The sequence below is a fragment of the Neovison vison genome, chromosome 10 (genome assembly GCF_020171115.1).
Source record: "Neovison vison isolate M4711 chromosome 10, ASM_NN_V1, whole genome shotgun sequence".
Classification (NCBI taxonomy): Eukaryota; Metazoa; Chordata; class Mammalia; order Carnivora; family Mustelidae; genus Neogale; species Neogale vison.
The window spans coordinates 72,695,252-72,714,841 of NC_058100.1; the positions used below are offsets into that span (position 1 = coordinate 72,695,252).

The 19,590-nt window shown below is 40.9% G+C and overlaps 1 protein-coding gene and 1 pseudogene across 1 annotated transcript; both read right to left on the reverse strand.

Annotated features, from left to right (window-relative positions):
- Positions 1 to 1,839: 1,839 nt before the first annotated feature.
- LOC122918005 (40S ribosomal protein S20-like) lies at positions 1,840 to 5,768 on the reverse strand. Its single transcript, XM_044266151.1, has 4 exons — positions 5,757 to 5,768; positions 3,890 to 4,185; positions 3,563 to 3,680; positions 1,840 to 1,884 (listed from the first exon to the last, which is right to left on the reverse strand). The coding sequence occupies exons 1-4, from the start codon at positions 5,766 to 5,768 to the stop codon at positions 1,840 to 1,842; spliced, it is 471 nt and encodes a 156-aa protein (XP_044122086.1).
- A 325-nt stretch (positions 5,769 to 6,093) lies between these two features.
- On the reverse strand, positions 6,094 to 6,743 carry LOC122918189 (annotated as a pseudogene).
- Between the last annotated feature and the right edge of the window lie 12,847 nt (positions 6,744 to 19,590).

A 19,590-nucleotide genomic window follows, 5' to 3' on the forward strand; every position in this document is an offset into this window, starting at 1 on the left:
TCTAGCTCCTAAAACTTTCAATTTTGACTTCTTTTTTCTTTTTCCTCCCTTAGGGCCAGCAGTAATTCTTTTCTTTTCTTTTTTAAGATTTTATTTTAAGTAGTCTCTATACCCAGTGTGGGGCTCGAACTCACACCCCCTGAGAGCAAGAATCACGTGCTCCACCAACTGAGCCCGCCAGGCGCCCCAGAGCAGCAGTGATCCTTGATTTAAATCTGTTCTTTGTGAGGTTGCCTGGCTGGCTCAGTCTGTGTAGCATGTGACTCTTGACCTCAGGGTCATGAGTTTGAGCCTCATGTTGGGTGTAGAGATTACTTAAATAAATAAAACTTTTTTTTTTAATCAGTCTGTTCTTTGTTCTCTATTGCTATCATCTTTTCTCTTATTATTTCATCCTTTCTCCTTTTCCTCCACATTTTAAGGTACTTTCTCATATTTGTCCTTTACATCATTTATTGCATTGTCTATAATGTGAGTTCTTTGCCTCTTTTTGTTGCATATTAATGCATCGACTTCCTGTAGCTCTCCCATATCTTACACAACTCCCTTTTCATCTCTCTTGTGGCTTTGTATTTCATGTTCTGTCCTTTCATCTCCTTTGTTTCCTCTTTATGACCTTTTGCTCCCTTTCTGTAAAGAATATGACTTCTTATATCCTAATAAAGACCCAGCTATTTTCAGACAGTAGGAAGCGTGGAATTTCCTTGCCTCCACTACTGCTTGCTTCTAGATTTTCTGAGCACCTTGTCAGAGCTCTAGCTTTTTGGCAAGTCAGGTGCACAAGTCCTGACTCCCTTCCCTGGGTCTGGTACACATTCTCCTAGAGGAATTTTGTCCTGCTAAGATGAAATTGACTCCTCACTTCCAATGCATGTTTTTTTGTTTTTTGGTTTTTTTAAGATTTTATTTTTTATTTATTTGACAGACAGAGATCACAAGTAGGCAGAGAGAGAGGAAGGGAAGCAGGCTCTCTGCTGAGCAGAGAGCCCGATGAGGGGCTCGATCCCAGAACCCTGGGATCATGACCTGAACTGAAGGCAGAGGCTTAACAACTGAGCCACCCAGGCGCCCCTAATACATGGTTTTCTGATACTTTGAACCAGTTGGTTTGGGGAGAGTACTTTTCTCCATCACTTGGTGTTCCTTCACTGTGAGGAGAGGTTCACTAGGATAATTTTCCTGGCCTCTCTCTTCTCCTTCACTCTTAGCTTCCGTGGAAGGAGGAGCAGGGGGGTTACCTAAGTGATAAGTTTGGGAAAATAGGCATAGATATCCCTTCATCTAGGAAGCTGCCTTGCTGGGAAAGAGTAGAATCTTCTGATTTTTATTGTGTTCCATACTATAAGAGATGCAGGGGCAGGCCTTGCCTCTGGAATAAACAGGCTGACATTACTTCAAAAGACCCCAACATCTGAAATGCTGGGTGTGAACATTGGGAAATAAATAGGGATTTAATTTCTGGGTGACAAAATTTCTACAGAAGAGACATTTGTGAAGTGGAGTAAGTATCTTTGAGCTTTAGACTTTAGAGTATGCTTAATAGGTTTTGACTGGGACAGTTTAAGAGGTTATGTTAAAGCCAGGTAAGTTCTGAGTTGTGCAGATAAAACTTTTAACTTCTGCAAGAGTCATAAGGCACCTCCTGTTCTGATCTTGGCAGGTGACTACAGCTTACGTCAGGATATTACAGCTTATACTTCTATAGAGCAAGGCTGCACACATGGGACCTTAAGCAAAGATGTGGTCCCTAGCAAGACCCTTTGGCAAAGCTGCTGCAGTGGCCTCAGGGTGTAGGCGACTGCTGCATCCCCAGACTTCCACTGTGGCCCTGGTCTCAGTCTACACGCACAGACCTCCTGGAAACCTCCGTGCACACTGGTGGATCTAGAGAACGCAGTTAGCAGGCATAGCTGAGGCCAGAATGTGAATTTTAGGGGCCAACGAACATTTCACTTCATAGCTCTGTTAGGATTTGGCGGGGGCAGGAAAATGTGTGTGCTTTTAATATACAAGCCAGAGGCCCCTGGGTGGCTCAGTGGGTTAAAGCCTCCACTTTCAGCTCAGGTCATGATCCCAGAGTCCTGGGATCGAGCCCCACATCAGGCTCTCTGCTTGGCAGGGAGCCTGCTTCCCTTCCTCTCTCTCTGCCTGCCTCTCTACCTACTTGTGATCTCTGTCAAATAAATAAATAAAATCTTAAAAAAAAAATACAAGACAATTGAATCCACATGGACTGAAAGAACTTTTGAGGGTTAAGCTTTAAATAATTACTGCCACAGGAGGCTTCTGTTTTATAGGAATGTCCCCTATTTTGATCTGGGTGATGGCTACTTGGATGTGTTCACTTCATGAAAAAACTATATTGAGATATATACTTGACCTGGGCACTTTTCTTTATATAATGTTTTACTAAAAAAAAAAAAAAAAGTTGGGGCGCCTGGGTGGCTCAGATGGTTGAGCGTCTGCCTGCAGCTCAGGTCATGATCTCAGGGTTCTGGAATCAAGCCCTGCATTGGGCTCTCTGCTCGTCAGGGAGCCTGCTTCTCCCTCTCCCTCTGCCTCTCCACCTGTTCATGCCCTCTGTCTCTCTCTCTCTCTCTCTCTCTCTCTCAAATAAATGAATAAAATCTTTAAAAAAAAAAAGTAAAAAAGAAGTTGTATGAAAAATAATTAGTTCCAAACCTACATGAAAGCATTTGTCTGTCTGCCCAGATCCGTCTATATTTTAATTAAATGTCTTATTGCTCTGGAGCGCCTGGGTGGCTCAGTGGGTTAAGCCTCTGCCTTAGCTCAGGTCATGGTCTCAGGTTCCTGGGATCAAGCCCTGCATTGGGCTCTCTGCTCAGCAAGGAGCCTGCTTCCCCCTCTCTCTCTGTCTGCCTGCCTCTCTGCCTACTTGTGATCTGTCTGTCAAACAAAAATAAATAAAATTTATTATAAATAAATAAATGTCTTATTGCTCAAAAAACTATCAAACAGGTATTCTCTTACGTGAAGCCAAGTATATTCTATTACACTCCATTTTGCTTAAGTTTACTGATTTATTGACATAAAGTTCTTAATAGTTTCTATAATGTTTAAAGACTTTTTAAAAATATTTTATTTATTTGACAGACAGAAATCACAAGTAGTCAGAGAAGTAGGCAGAGAGAGAGAGGAGGAAGCAGGCTCCCTGCTGAGCAGAGAGCCCGAAGCAGGGCTCGATCCCAGGACCCTGGAATCATGACCCTAGCCAAAGGCAGAGGCTTTAACCCACTGAGCCACCCAGGCACCCCTACAATGTTTAAAGACTTTAAGAGAATTATGTTCCCCTTCCCATTCCTGGTATTATTCATATGTAATCTTTTTTTTTTTTAAGATTTTATTTATTTATTTGACAGACAAAGAGATCACAAGTAGGCAGAGAGGCAGGCAGAGAGAGAGAAGGAAGCAGGCTCCCTGCTGAGCAGAGAGCCAGATGCGGGACTCGATTCTGGGACCCTGGGATCATAACATGAGCCGAAGGCAGAGGCTTTAACCCACTGAGCCACCCAGGCGCCCCAATCTTTTTTTTTTTTTTAACAATTGATAATGAATTTATTAAAAGGTTGATTGAAGCATCTACATTGGTGACTTCAGCCTCAACTTCTGACTCAATACTGATGGAAGTCATCTGCTTAACAATCTCAGAAGGGGGGCGCCTGTGTGGCTCAGTCCTTAAGCATCCACCGGGTCATAATCTCAGGGTCCTGGGATCAAGCCCCACATCGGGCTTCGTGCTCTGCAGGAGGTCTGCTTCTCCCTCTCCCACTCCCCCTGCTTGTGTTCCCTCTCTCGCTGTCTCTCTCTCTCTGTCAAATAAATAAATAAAAATCTTTAAACACACACACACACACAAGCACACACACACCCCATCTCAGAACAACTGTGCAAATCAATGAGTCGCTTGTGGATCCTCATCTGAAAACGAACCTGAATCTTAGAACCTTCACCAACAGAGGCTTTTCTTACAGTGATTCTCAGAGTCTTGATAAGCATCCAAACTGGTCCTTTCGCTTTGAGATTCTTTTCCTTTGAGCCTCTGACCAAGTCAGCACATACTTTCTCCCAAGATTTTACGTTGCAGCTGCTTAGAGTAATTCTAATTTGGTGAATTACCATCTCTGAATCCACGAGTGTCTTTCCAGTGTGTTTCTTTCTTTGTCTCTTTTTTGAAGATTTTACTTATTTATTTATCTGTTTATTTATTTAACAGAGAGGTAGAGCGAGTGCACAATTAGGCAGAGCGGCAGGCAAAGGGAGAAACAGGCTCTTTGCTGAGCAGGGAGCCAATGTGGGGCTCTATCCCAAGACCCTGGGATCATGCCGCAAGCGGATGGCAGATGCTTAACCAACTAAGCCCCCCAGGCGTCTTTAGACGCCTTCCCAGAGTCGTTAAAGCAGCCTGGCTTCCTAACTGACTTGTTCCTCTGTGCAAGCGAGCTGCGGCGAGTCAGGAGCAGGATAGGCTGCTCTAAACCTCCACTTATGCTGCTATGGCATCTTCCTCAAAGAACCCTATGTAGGGGCACCTGGGTGGCTCAGTGGGTTAAGCCTCTGCTTTTGGCCCAGGTCATGATCTGGACCCCCCAGAGACCTCCCATTGGCCTCTGCTCAGCAGGGAGCCTTCTTCCCCCTCTCTCTCTGCCTACTTATGATCGCTGTCAAATAAATAAATAAAATCTTGAAGAAAGAACCATGTGTAGTCTTATTTATTTATTTATTTATTATTTTAAAGATTTTATTTATTTCTTTGACAGAGAGAGAGAGAGAACCGGAGAGGGAACACAAGCAGGGGGAATGGCAGAGCAAGAAGCAGGCTTCCGGAGAAGCCGGGACCCAATGCTGCACTGAACCCCAGGACCCCGAGATGGTGACCTGAGCTGAAGGCAGATGCTTAACAACTGAGTCACCCAAGTGCCCCTGTAATCTTATTTATTATATATCTTGTTATAACTTTGTCTATTTTAACACCTGCTTTGTTTTTAGAGATCCCTCTGTGGTGTCGTTTTATCTCTATTTCATTAATTTTTTTTATTTGTATTATTTCCTCTCATATGCTTTCTTTAACCTTACTCCGCTTTTTAAATTTTTTAAAAGATTTTATATATTTATTTGCCAGAGAGAAAGAGCACACAAGCAGGGCAGAGGAAGGCAGAGGGAGAAGCAGACTCCCCACTGAGCAAAGAGTCCAATGATGTAGGACTTGATCCCAAGACCCTGGGATCATGATCTGAGCTGAAGGCAGACGCTTAAACAACTGAGCCACCCAGGCATCCCTTACTCTACTATTTAACATCATTTCTTGTTCTTTTCTGATTTGTAGTTCAATTGTAATATGTTTCTGTTAAATTTCATCTTATTTATTCCTTTGAGACTTCGTTGGACTTTCTGGATCTAAGGATTAATCTCTCTCAACAACCCTGAAAAATTCCTAGTCATTTTATCTCCAAATATTTCTTCATCCCCAATCTCTCCATTATCTTCTTCTGGAACTCCACTGAGCTATAGGTTTGACTTTTTCATTCTGTCTTCCATTTCTCTTAACCCTTCATTCATATTTTCTATCTTTGAATCCATGGATAGCATTCTGGATAAATTCTTTGGATCTATTTTTTATTGCCCTGGTCCTCTTTTCAACTGTGTCTAATCTACTATTTAATCAGTCCTTGACTATTTAATAATATGATGTATTTTTTATTTATAGAAGTTCTACTCTGTTCTTTAAAAAAATCTACTTGGTTGTTCATTATGGTTTCTTTTCTTGCTCATAGTTTCTTTTTCCTGCTTTTATTTCTTGAAGCATATTAAACATAATCATTTAAGATTCTTTCATTGATAAAAATTCAGTATATAAAGTCTTTGCATGTATGCTTCTGCTGCTTATTGGTTTTCTGGCTCTCACTCATGATATCTTTTGCTTGTAGGTGTTTTGTGATTCTCAGTGTGAACTATTACTTACCTTGAAATTTACCCTCAGAAGTTCTTTGAGACCTGCGTTAAAACTAAACGCTTCCTTTTTTTTTTTTTTTTGGTTTATGAATATTTATTATTGGATGCTTTCACCATCAAAACTTACGATCTTGATCTTTCCTTCCTGCCCTTGTGTAATGCCAAAGGAGAGACAGTGGCTACTTCGACAACCTTAAAGCAAACTCCAGGAATGTCACCAACAGCATGACCTTTACAACCAAATCTAGCAACCAGAACCTCATTATTTTCCTCAATAAAATTCAAACAACCATCACTGGGTACAAAAACTGTGATTTGGGGGCACCTGGGTGGATCAGTGGGTTAAAGCTTCTGCCTTCAGCTCAGGTCATGATCCCAGGGTCCTGGGATCAAGCCCCACATCAGGCTTTCTGCTCAATGGGGAGCCTGCTTTCTCCTCTCTCTCTCTGCCTGCCTCTCTGCCTACCTGTGATCTCTGTCTGTCAAATAAATAAATAAAATCTTAAAAAAAAAAAAAACTGTGATTTTTTTTTTTTTTTTTCCATTCTTGATCAGCTGGACCATGACACACTTCCTGATGGTAGAATTTGGCTGCTTGGCTTCAACCCCTACTTTTTCCAGCATAATTCCTTTTGCCTGTGAAGTGCCTCCAAAAGGGTTGGCCTTCAGGACTGTGCCCAAATGGGCTTTCTTACACTCTTCATCACGTGCTTCTGATCTCATCAGTGGCTGCAGAACTTCCTATTAGTACGGAGACGGTGACACTTGCCCATCCTGCCAGCACTACAGGCGTGAGCTAAAGAGCGAAGCAGGGCAGCGGAAATACGCTCTTCCTGAGAAAGTATTTGCTTCTTCAGTTGTCAAATTTCTACTTAAAACTTTTCTAACCACACAGGCAACAGAAATTTAACCAAAATCTTTGTGAGGACTAGCGTACTAGTTATTGCATAACAAATTACTAACTTGACAGCCGAACGCTATAAACATTTATTATCTTTAAGTAGTCTCTGTAGAATCTGGGAGTAGCTTAGGTGAGTGGTTTTAGCTCAGGGTCTCACTTGGGGCAGCATTTAAAATGTCAGCAAGGACTGCAGTCATCTAAAGCCTTCACTGGAAATCAAAGATGAAACATGTGAAATGGTATTCAGTGATTTTTCCATCCTACTACCTATCCCACCTACATGGTTTATACTCTCCCCCAATACAAATGCCCAGTGTTAAATTTTAGAGGTATATTTCCAAATAATATTTATATATACCTGCAAATATATACACACGAATGTAATATATGATTACATAAGTGGTAATCATGTATTAAACAATACTCACTATCTTGAATTATTAATTCCAGCTATGTACCTTGTTCTTTCCACAGAAGTCTATAGAGATGTGTTTTAAGTTCTCCAAATGTGTGCATTTAAAACTTATATTTTTCGGACACCCAAGTGGCTCAGTCAGGCTTGGGTGGTGATCCGGGGTCCTGGGATTGAGCCCCACATCGGGATCTCTGCTCAGTGGGGAGCCTCCTTCTCCCTCTTCCTCTGCCTACCACTCTGCCTACCCATGCTCCCTCTCTCTGTTGGGTAAATAAATAAAATATTTTTTAAAATAATAATTATAGGGGGGCTCTGTGTGGCTCAGTGGGTTAAGCCTCTGCCTTCAGCTCAGGTCATGGTCTCAGGGTTCTGGGATCGAGCCCTGCATTGGACTGTCTGCTCAGCAGGGAGCCTGCTTCCCCCCTCTCTCTCTGCCTGCCTCTCTGCCTACTTGTGATCTCTCCCTGTGTGTCAAATAAATGAATAAAATCTTTAAAAAAAATAATAAAACTTTTTAAAAATCTTTATTTATTTAGAGAGAGAGAGAAAGAGTGGGGCAGGGGGACATGGCAGAGGGAGAAGGAAAGAGAAGGAGAAGGAAAGAGAACCTCAGGGAGACTCTTCGCTGAGCACAGAGACCAATGCAAGGCTCAATCCCTTAGATCATGACCTGAGCCAAAATCAAGAGTCAGGTGCTTAAACAACTGAGCCACCCAGGCACCCCTAAAAGTTATATTTTTATTATTGATTTCTAATTGTATCTCATTATGATCAGAAAATGTGGCCAACACAATAGTAAGGTTTTTTTGGTATTTGTTGAGTCTTGCTTCCTAGCTTGGTATGTGCAAGGATGTTGATATCTAAAATATCCCCCATTCAAGTACCTCATTTAGTTTGTGATCCTGGAGAATGACTGTGGGTCATAAAATGTGTCAGAAAATGATTTCAAACAGCTATTGTTCTAGAAATGGTATATTGCCTGGTATATATGCATGTATTGATCTTGCGAAAGATTTTTAAAAAATCAGTATCAGTTTGTTAGGATCATCCGATGCTATTTGCTTTGACCTAGAAGGGCATATAACACACCTTCACAGATTTACACATTTACTAGCTTTACCATCTAATATAATTCAAAGAAATTTTGCTGGTGCTGACATCTCAAGATCATCACACTAATCACACATTAATGCTATATTACTATGTTTTGCACCTGTTCAAATGGAAGGACAAAGTACTTAAGCACTTTTAGGGAGACTTCCACTTCTAAACATGGAAATAGCAGGGGCCAGATTAATTGACTAAAAACACACACAAGGGGCATGTGACTGGCTCAGTCAGTAGAGCACACAACTTTCAATATTGGGATTGTAAGTTCAAGTCCTACCATTGTGTGTAGAGATTAGTTAAAAATCTTTTAAAAATTTTAAAAATGAAAAACATCCATAAATACAAAAAACAAACTGGACATTTCCAGAGGGGAGACCCATAAATACAGAGAACAAAGCGGTGGATGTTAGAGGGGATGGGCAAAATGGGTGAAGGAGAGTGGGAGAAGAAAATTTTCAGTTATGGAGCACCTGGGTGGCTCAGTCAGTTAGAAGTCTGACTCCTGATTTTGATTCAGGTCATGATCACAGTGTTGTGAGATCAAGCCCCAGGTTGAGCTTCATGCTGAACATGGACACTGCTTAAGATTCTCTCTCCCTCCACTCCTCCCCCATGTTCACACGCACTCTCTCTCTAAAAAGAAAAAAAAAAATTCCAGTTGTGGAATGCGTAAGTTATGGAGATAAGAGGTACAACATAGAAATATAGTTAATGATATCATAATAGTGTTGTATGTGACAGATGGTAGCTAAACCTATGGTGAGCAGAGCATAACATATAGACTTCCTGAGTCATTATGTTGCACATCTGAAACCAATTAACATTGTATGTCAATAATACTTCAATTAGAAAAAAAAAGAAAAGAAAAGAAAGAAAGGATTTCCTAAACTGGACAAGAGAAAATGCGGAAAAGTGGTCCCAGGGAGAAGAAGACAAGAAAATGAATCATCTACCCACATAGCTGGAGATAGCTTCTAGATTTCAGCACAGTGAATAGAAACACAGCCCAGGGTCTCCTTGAGTTGAGTGTAGATGAGAAATTGGACAGATCAGGGCATCTATAATGTACAGGGTAAAGTGTTAGAGAGGAAAGAGCTGCAGAGATATACTAAAAACTGAAGACTGAGACTGAAGGGATTTCCCTTCCGTCTTCAGCTGAATACTCATCAACACATGGTATGAGAAAACTGCCATAGACCAGTGAAAGAACCACTGGGTAGAAGATGCAGAGTAACTCCCAGAAAATATACAAGGTTGAAAATAGTTCATATTCCCAACAATCAGAATGGAACAACCTTGTAATACACAGGGTTATTGTAGAATTCTGAGAAGGACTGCCTCAGTAGTAAGGCCAATACAACTCACAGCTCTGATTTTACCTAACAAGGCTGAAAAGCAACACATGAAAGGACCAAACTGTTTCCAAGTGATTTAATAACAGCCCAGAATAAACACAATGTTTACATATTTAGACTACAAAAAAAAAAATCAGCTAAGAATGTAAGATTCACAATGTCTGTTGTCCAATAAAAAATTATTAGGCGGCAAGTACACAGGAAAATACAACCCATAATGAAGAGAAAAATCAAATAATAAGAATAGATTCAGAGGGGCACCTGGGTGACTCAGTTGGTTAAGTGTCTACCTTCAGCTCAGTCATGAAATCATGGTCCTGGGATTGAGTCCCACATTGGGCTCCTTGCTTAGTGGGGAGACTGCTTCTCCTTCTGGCACTCTCCCTGTGTACAAGCGTGGGTGCTCTCTTGTGCACTCTCTCTCTGACAAATAAATAAATCTTAAGGAAAGAAAGAAATAGATTCAGAAATGACACATGGGGCGCCTGTGTGGCTCAGTCAGTTAAGTGGCTGCTTTGGCTCACGTCATGATCTCAGGGTCCTGAGATGGAACCCTGCTTCAGGCCCCCTGCTCAGTGGAGAACCTACTTCTCCCTCTGCCTGCCACTTTGCCTTTTTGTGCTGTCTGTCACATAAATAAATAAAATATTTTTTTAAAAAAAGAAATGACATGAATGGGGGGTGCCTGGTGGCTCAGTTGGTTGGGTGTCTGCCTTCAGCTTGGTTCACAATCACAGGGTCCTTGGCTCCAGCCCTACATTGGTCTCTCTGCTCAGCAGGGAGCCTGCTTCTCCTTCTCCCTCTACCTGCCTCTCCCTCTGCCTGTCACTCTCTCGGCCTTTTGCTCCCCCTGCTTGTGCTCTCTCCCTCTCTGTAAAATAAAGAAAAACCTTAAAAAAAAAAAAAAAAGAAATGACATAAATGATATGCATATATTCTATATATTTCAAAATAGTACAAGAAATTATGAGAATGTTGAAAGACATGGAAGGTATTTTTTTAAATTCATATATAATTGGGGTACCTGGGAGGCTCAGTCAGTTAAGCACCCACCTCTTGATTTTGACTCAGCTCATGATCTCAGGATCATGAGATTGAGCCCTGTGTGGAGCTCTGTGTCCAGCACAGACTCTACTTGTCCCTCTTCCTGCCCCTCCCCAAGCTGGCACACTCTCTCTCTCAAATAAAATTTTTAGAAGTCTTTAAAATCCATATAAAATTCACATATAACTTTTTTATTTTTTAAAAAAGTTTCTTATTTTATTATTATTATCATTATTATTATTTTAAGTAAGCTTTACACCCAACGTGGGGCTTGGATTCATGACCCCGAGATTAAGGATCTCGTGCTTTACTGACTGAGCCAGATGCCCCCACATAGAACTTTTAGAGATGAAATATACACTGGATGGTATTTGTATTGATGTGTTAGGGCCTCCACAACAGAACCACAAGCAGGACGGCTTAATCAACAGAAGTTTATTTTCTCAAAGTTCTGAAGGCTAATGCTTAAGATCAAGTTTCCATCAAAGTTTGCTTCTAACAAGGACTCTTCCTTTAGCTAACAGATGGCTACCTTCTTGCTCTGTCCTCACATGGGCTTTTCTCTGTAGGCAAACACTTCAAACTTCCCTTCCTCTTACAAGGATATCAGTCCTATTAGATAAGGGCCCCACCCTTATGGCCTCGTTTTACCTTAATTACTTCTGCAAAGGCTCTATCACCAAACGAAGTAATACTGGGGGTTAGGGTTTCAACATCTGAACTTTGAGGGGGACACAATTCAATTGATAACAGGATTAGTAACATATTAGACACAACAGAAAAATGATTAGAGAACTTGAAGATGTTGCAATGGAAACTGTACAAAATGAAACAAACAAAAGGAAAAAGAACACCAAAAAATATAAGCAAAACATGGTGAGATGTGGGACAACCTCAAGTGGCCCAACATACATAGTCCCTGAAAGTTAAGGAAGAGTTAGGCAGAAGAAGTATTTTAAAGCTTAATGGATAAAAAATTTTCCAACTTGATGAAAATTATAAATCCACAGATATGGGGCGCCTGGCTGGCTCATTTGGTAGAGCATGCGACTCTTGATCTCTGGGTAATGAGTTCAAGCCCCACACTGGGTGAGGAGCCTACTTAAAAAGAAAAAAAAAATGTTTAACTTAAATCCACAGATCCACAAATATCAGCAAACCTGAAGCCCAAGATACAGGAACAAAAGTATATCACAATCAGATTGCTTAGAACTACTGATAAAGAGAAAAATCTTAAAAACAGATTTAAGATTTTAAAAGACAACTTATTTACAGACTATAAAGATAATGCAGCAGATTTCTCTGTCAAATAAATAAAACCTAAATAAATAAACAAACAAACAAATAAATAAATAAAAACACAAGCAAACAAAAAACCAATGGCCAAATAAAGAAATTTTCAGCATTCAAAATCTGAAGAAATTCATACAAGCACACCTGAACTACAAGAATGTTAAAGGAAGCCTCCAGGAAGAGGAAAATATTATCAAATGGAAATCTGAATCTACACCAAAAAATGAGGATCTCTAGAAATGATAAATATGTGGGTGATGGGGCGCCTGGGTGGCTCAGTGGGTTAAAGCCTCTGCCTTTGGCTAGGGTCATGATCCCAGGGTCCTGGGATCGAGCCCCACATCGGGCTCTCTGCTCAGCAGGGAGCCTGCTTCCTCCTCCCTCTCTCTCTGCCTGCCTCTCTGCCTACTTGTGATCTCTATCTGTCAAATAAAATAAATAAAATCTTTAAAAAAAAAAAAAAAGAAAAAGAAAAAATATATATGTGGGTGAATGTATAAGACATTTAAAGTTATTTAAATTTATGGAGTGCCTGAATGGCTCAGTCAGTTAAGTATCTGCCTTTAGCTCGGGGTCCTGGGATCAAGCCCTGATTTGGGTTCCTTGCTCAGCGGGAACCCGCTTCTCCTCCTCCCTCTACCTGCCGATCCCCTTGCTTGTGCTCATGCTCTCTCTCTCTCTCTCAAATAAATAATAAAATCTTTTTTTAAAAAATAAAAAAATTATTTAAATTTAAATTTCTTTAATAGAAAACTGACAGGGCACATGGCTGGTTCAGTTGGTAGAATACATGACTCTTGATCTTGGGGTTATGAGTTTGACCCCTGCATTAGATGTAGAGATTACTTGAAAATAAAATCTTTTTTTTTTTTAAAGATTTTATTTATTTATTTGACAGAGAGAGATCACAGCAGGCAGAGAGAGGGGAAGGGAAGCAGGCCCCCCGCTGAGCAGAGAGCCTGATGCGGGACTCGATCCCAGGACCCCGAGATCACGACCTGAGCCGGAGGCAGCGGCTCAACCCACTGAGCCACCCAGGCGCCCTTGAAAATAAAATCTTAAAAAAAAAAAGAGGGGCACCTGGGTGGCTCAGTGGGTTAAAGCCTCTGCCTTCAGCTCAGGTCATGATCCCAGCGTCCTGGGATTGAGCCCCACATCGGGCTGTCTGCTCCGCAGAGAGCCTGCTTCCTCCTCTCTCTGCCTGCCTCTCTGCCTACTTGTGATCTCTGTTTGTCAAATAAATAAATACAATCATTAAAAAAGAAAAGAAAAGAAAACTGACTATTAAAGCAAAAATAACATCTGTGCCTGAGTGGCTCAGTCAGTATAACATGTAACTTCTGATCTCAGCTCAGGTCTTGATCTCAAGGTTGTGAGATCAAGCCCCACATGGAGCCTACTTTGAAAGGAAAGGGTGGGGGAGAGAGAAAGAAGAAAGAAAGAAAGGAAGGGAGGGAGGGAGGGAGGAAGAAAGAAAGGTGAGATTTATTACATATATAGAAATAAATTATATGCAGCAATAGGACAAAGACCAGAAGTGGAGAAATGAAAGTATGTTGTTGTGGGTTCTGGCACTATTTGTGAAGCAGTATGTTACTTCAAAGTAAACAATGATAAGTTAAAGATGTATACTATAGGTGTGCCTGGGCGCCTCAGTCAGTTAAGCATCTGCCTTCTGCTCCAGTCATGAATCCAGGGTCCTGGGATCAATCTCAGTGTTGGGCTCTCTGTTCGGTGGGGAGCCTGCTTCTCCCTCTCCCTCTGCTGCTGCTCGCCCTGCTTGTGCTTTTTATCTCTCTGTCAAATAAATAAATAAAATCTTTTTTAAAAAAATGTATACTATAGACTATAAAGCAACTACTCAAAGCAAAACAAAATCCAAAGCCCTTGAGCTAAAAGGCAATGAAAAAGATAAAATAGAATCATAAAAATTCCTCAGTCCAAAAGAGTTTTTTACTTTTTTTTTTTTTAAAGATTGTATTTACTTATTTGAGAGAGAGATGAGCAGGGGAGGGGAAGATCGGTAAGCAGACTCCCTGCTGACTGGGGCGCTCAACATGGGGCTCTATCCCAGGACCCTGAGATCATGACCAGAGCCAAAGTGAGATGTTTAACTGAGTCACCCAGATGCCCCAAAAATAATTTTCTTAAAAGAGAGACAGAGGGGGCACCTGGGTGGATCAGTGGTTTAAGCCTCTGCCTTCGGCTCAGGTCATGATCTCAGGGTCCTGGGATCGAGCCCCACATTTGGCTCTCTGCTCAGCGGGGAGCCTGCTTCCCCCGCTCTCTCTGCCTGCCTCTCTGCCTACTTGTGATCTCTCTCTCTGTCCAATAAGTAAATAAAATCTTTTTTAAAAAATAAAATAATAAAATAAAGACACAAATAGAATAAAACTAAAGGATATAAAATGATACACCATGCTAACATAGCATTAAGGAACTCGAAAGATCTGTTCCTCCATAAAAGCAATGAGAAATTTAGATTAAAAAACTGCCAAAAATCAACTTTTTCAAACTCTTGAAATTAAACAGTCTTTTGATAATCTGAGAGTGATTATTCACAAAAAACATCTGATTCTCAGCAAGAACAATAATCTTTGGGGCATAATAACTTTCTGTAATCCAATACCCCTTCTCCCACCTTCCAAGTACCATTTATTTTTATTTTTTTTTAAAGATTTTATTTATTTATTTGACAGAGAGAAATCACAAGTAGGCAGAGAGGCAGGCAGAGAGAGAGAGGGGGAAGCAGGCTCCCTGCTGAGCAGAGAGCCCGATGCGGGACTCGATCCCAGGACTCTGAGATCATGACCCGAGCCAAAGGCAGCGGCTCAACCCACTGAGCCACCCAGGCGCCCTCCAAGTACCATTTAAATCTGATAGCCTTACAGCTACAGTAGCTATGAAAACCAGCAGGCTAGCAGCTGTTGTAGAGGGGGAAATGGATTTAGAGTTCCCCAAAAGCCCCAATCCCAGAGAATTGTCACTATTTGACTTGTCCGGCAGCTCACTGAAAAGTGCCATTCTCAGAGCTTGTCTTTATTTGACCTGAATCAGAACTCGATCTTTAAGAATAGTCCTAACCACCAGCCATTTATCAAAAACAATCAGTGGCAATTGTTTAACATTGAAGCTGCCAGAGGTGTTAACAGCTGGGGCTAAGAATAGGCTGATGAAAAATCTTAAAAGGAAAGGTTGGAGAGTAAGAGGTATACAGGGAGAGTTGTGAAGATCTGACAGAGAACTGGGAACCTAGGAATTTATAATGCCACATGAGTGGTGTATGCACACCCAAGAAGGGCTTAAGAAGACTATAAATTCTCAATGCTGGCTGACTTCAAGGTTTTGCTCAAGCAAATAAAGGCTAATAACAGGTGTAAACTGCCTGACAAATCATTGAAACCATATCTCAATACACACAGTCATTTAGCAAAACCTGGAAGACTTATTTGTTTAAGATATTTAAGGAAGTCTCTATTTAATCATTAAACTGGCTACTAAGCTAACTTAGCAGAGATTTCATATAACAAAGAACATGCACTGTAGAGAATTAGTCCAGGAAACTCTTTAAACAAATCCTGAGGAAGGGGTGAATATCTGATTTACAAAGTTAACACATTGTGTAATTTAAAGATTTAATTTTATTTATTTATTTTATATACAGATTGAGAGAAAGGGAAAGGGGAGGACCAAAGGGAGAGGGACAAGCAGACTCCACAATTGAGCATAAAGCCTGGACTTGACCTCAGGACCCTGAGATCATGACCTGAGCTGAAATCAAAAGTTGGATGCTCAACCAGCTGAGCCACCCAGGAACCCCACCACATTGCATAATTTAAAATGTACAGTTTATGAGACACCTGGTGGCTCAGTTGTTAAGCATCTCTCTGTGGCACAGGTCATGATCTTGGAGTCCTAGGGTTGAGCATCGCATGGGGCTCCCTGCTCAGTGGAAAGTCTGCTTCTATCTCTCCGTCTCTGCCCCCAACTTGTGCTTGCTTGCTCGCTCTCTCTCCCTCAAATAAATGAATAATCTTCTTAAAATAAATAAATAAAATGTCCAGTTTTAAACAAAAAATTTATGTAGATATGTGAGAATTTATGAGCCATGTAAAGAAACTAGAAATTGTGTCTCAGTGGATGGACTGAACAGTAGATTTCAACAGGCAGAAGAAAGAATCAGTGAACACAGAGAAAGGTCAATTGAGATGATCCATTCTGAAGATCTGAAATAAGAAAGAATGAAGAAAACGAACTGAGGTCTGAGGCTTGTGGAACACCATCCAGTGAACCAACACAGGCATGACTGAAGTCTCAGGAAGAGGAGAAGGAAAATGGACAGAGAGAATATTCTAAGAAATAACAGCCGGAAATTGAGGAAAAACGATTAGTTGTTATGTCCGAGAAGCTCCATGAACTCTCAGGGTAAACTAAATGGCATCCACACCTTGATATGTCGTAGAAAAACAAAAGACCAAGAATTTTGAAAGCAGCCTGAGAAACACAACTCATCACATACAAGAGATCCTCAATAAGTCACAGCTGGTTTCTCATCAGAAACAATGGAGTCCAGAAAGCCGTGGGATGATCTATTCAAAATGCTATTGTCGACCAAGAGTTCTATATCCCTCCACAAATGAAGGAGAAATTATGCATTCTCCTATAAAGAAAAACTGATATAATTCAGGGATGCCTAGGTGGCTCAGTAGGTTAAACATCTGAATAAATAAAAAAAATAGATAAAAGACAGAATATAGATTAGTAGTTTCTGGCAAATAGTAGGAAGTACGGAGTGATTGCTGGTATGAAATTTCATTTTGGGTCTATGAAAATGTTCTGGAATTTCAGAGTGGTGTTAAATGCACAACTCTGTGAATATACTAAAAGCTACTGAATTATACACTTCAAAGGAGTGGACATTATAGTATGTGAATTATATTTCAATATGGATATTACAGAAAAGAAAAGAAATCTAGGTTATCAGACAAAGTATATCTTAATGTATATCTCAGACAAAGTATATCTCAAATAAAAGAATATTACCAGGGCACCTGGGTGGCTCAGTTGGTTAAGCCTCTGCCTTTGGGTCAGGTCGTGATCTCATGGTCCCTGGATCAAGCCCCATATCAGGCTCTCTGCTCAATGGGGAGTCACATCTTCCTCTCCCTCTGCCCTTCCCCCTTGCTCCTGTGCTCTCTCTTTCTCTCAAATAAATAAAATTTTTAAAACAACAACAACAAAAAGGAAAAAAATAAACGAATATTACCAAGGATGAGGAGAGTCATTCCATAATGATAAAGATGTCAATTTAAAAAAAAACTAAAAAAAAAATGTCAATTTACTGAAAGGACATAATATCTCAAGCACATTATAGCAGAGCACTGATGAAGGAAAAACTGATAGAACTACGACTATAAATAGACAAATCCACAGTTATAATTAAAGATTTCAAAACCTGCTTCCCAATGATTGATACAAGTAGACAGAAAATAGGAAAATATAGGGGCGCCCAGGTGGCTCAGTGGGTTAAGGCCTCTGCCTTCGGCTCAGGTCATGATCTCAGGGTCCTGGGATCGAGCCCCGCATCAGGCTCTCTGCTCAGTGGGGAGCCTGCTTCCCCCTCTCCCTCTGCCTGCCTCTCTGCCTACTTGTGATCTTTCTCTCTGGCAAATAAATAAATAAAATCTTAAAAAAAAAAAGAAAATAGGAAAATATACAGAAGATGTGGCCCATACTGTTAACCAATTTCACCTAGTAGGCATTTATAAAAAAACCAACTCAGCAACAGAATTGTGTAGTAAAGAATTTGGTTCGAAGAGAAGTCTGGCTTTTGCCCTCAGCTTCTGGGAGGGAATCTGTCATACCTGATAGGAGTGTCTTTGTTTAGGAACTGGCCACATCAGATTTTTTTTTAAAGATTTTATTTATTTATTTATTTATCAGAGAGAGAGAGAGAGATAGAGAGAAATGGGTCAACTACATAGAAGTCACAGTCCTTAACATGTTCTCATCTCTGACATCAAGTGTAAGTTCATGGTGTTCCCAAAATGACCCTCAGTTTTGATAATTTGCTAGAACTCACTGAAACTATATTCACAGTTACAGTTCATCAGAGGAAAATGTTACAGACTAAAATCAACCAAATGAAGAAACACAATGGGCAGGGGTGCCTGGGTGGCTCCGTGGGTTAAAGCCTCTGTCTTCGGCTCAGGTCATGATCCCAGGGTCCTGGGATCGAGCCCCACATCGGGCTCTCTGCTCTGCAGGGAGCCTGCTTCCTCCTCTCTCTCTGCTTCCTCCTCTCCCTCTGCTTGCTTCTCTGCCTACTTGTGATCTCTGTCTGTCAAATAAATAAATAAAATCTTAAAAAAAAAAAAAAGAAAAGAAACACAATGGGCAGAATCTATGTATACCAAATTCAAAGCTCCAATTTTCTCTCCCTGTAGCATCAGAATTCAGTTTTTCTGATATTGGTGTGTGACAATCCACAAAGTACTGGCAATGATGTAAGCACACCCGTTCAGTGTCCAGAATTTTTGTTGGGGCTTTTGTTGTTGCATGAGAAGGACTGATTGCTCACATGGTTGAATTCAGTCTGTAGGTTGACTGATAGTGAATGACCCAAAGCCCGTACACTAAGATTGTTGTGTGTTGCCATACCCACCTTAAGATCTGCCACGGCCTGGGATGCCTGGGAGGCTAGTCTGTTCATTGTCTGCCTTCTACACAGGTCCTATTCTAGGGTCAGTGGGGAGTCTGCTTCACCCTCTGCCTGCTGCTTCCCCTGCTTGTGCCCTGCCTCTCTCAAATAAATAAGATCTTTAAAAAAAAAAAAAAAAACATATAAAGGAAAAGCCAATCCTGAAAAGTTAGAAATCCAATGTTTACAGAATCCTGTGAGACTGAGAAATCCTTGACATTATTATTTGGTAATTGTGTGGGGGCAAGTCCCACATAGCTTCCAATGAATGAGGAGACGGGACTTTCCACTTTGTGTGATGTCATGGCCTAAATAATGCACTTGGATCTGAAAAAGCTTCTTCTTCTTCTTCTTCTTTTTTTTTTTTAAGATTTTATTTATTTATTTGTCAGAGAGACGGAGAGAGAGAGCGAGCACGAGCAGGAGTGGCAGCAGAGGCAGAAGCAGGCTCCCCGCTGAGCAAGGAGCCAGACGTGGGACTCGATTCCAGAACCCCGGGATCATGACCTGAGCTGAAGGGAGACACCTGACAAACTGAGTCACCCAGGAGCCAGAGGGCCTCTGACTCCAGATTTCAGCTCGAGCTGTCTTCTGCGCGCAGGGTGGAGTCTTTTTGTCCCCCCCCTCCCCTCTCTCTCAAATGAGGAAAGAAACAAAATCTTTAAAAAAAAAAAAAAGGTAAGCTACTAAGATATTTTGTTTTATTTTTGTACTTTTAAATATCCATCTATGCTTAAAATTTGATGTGTATGGTATTTAACATGATTTAATTTGGTAATTAGTCCATCCTGCATTTTCTTTC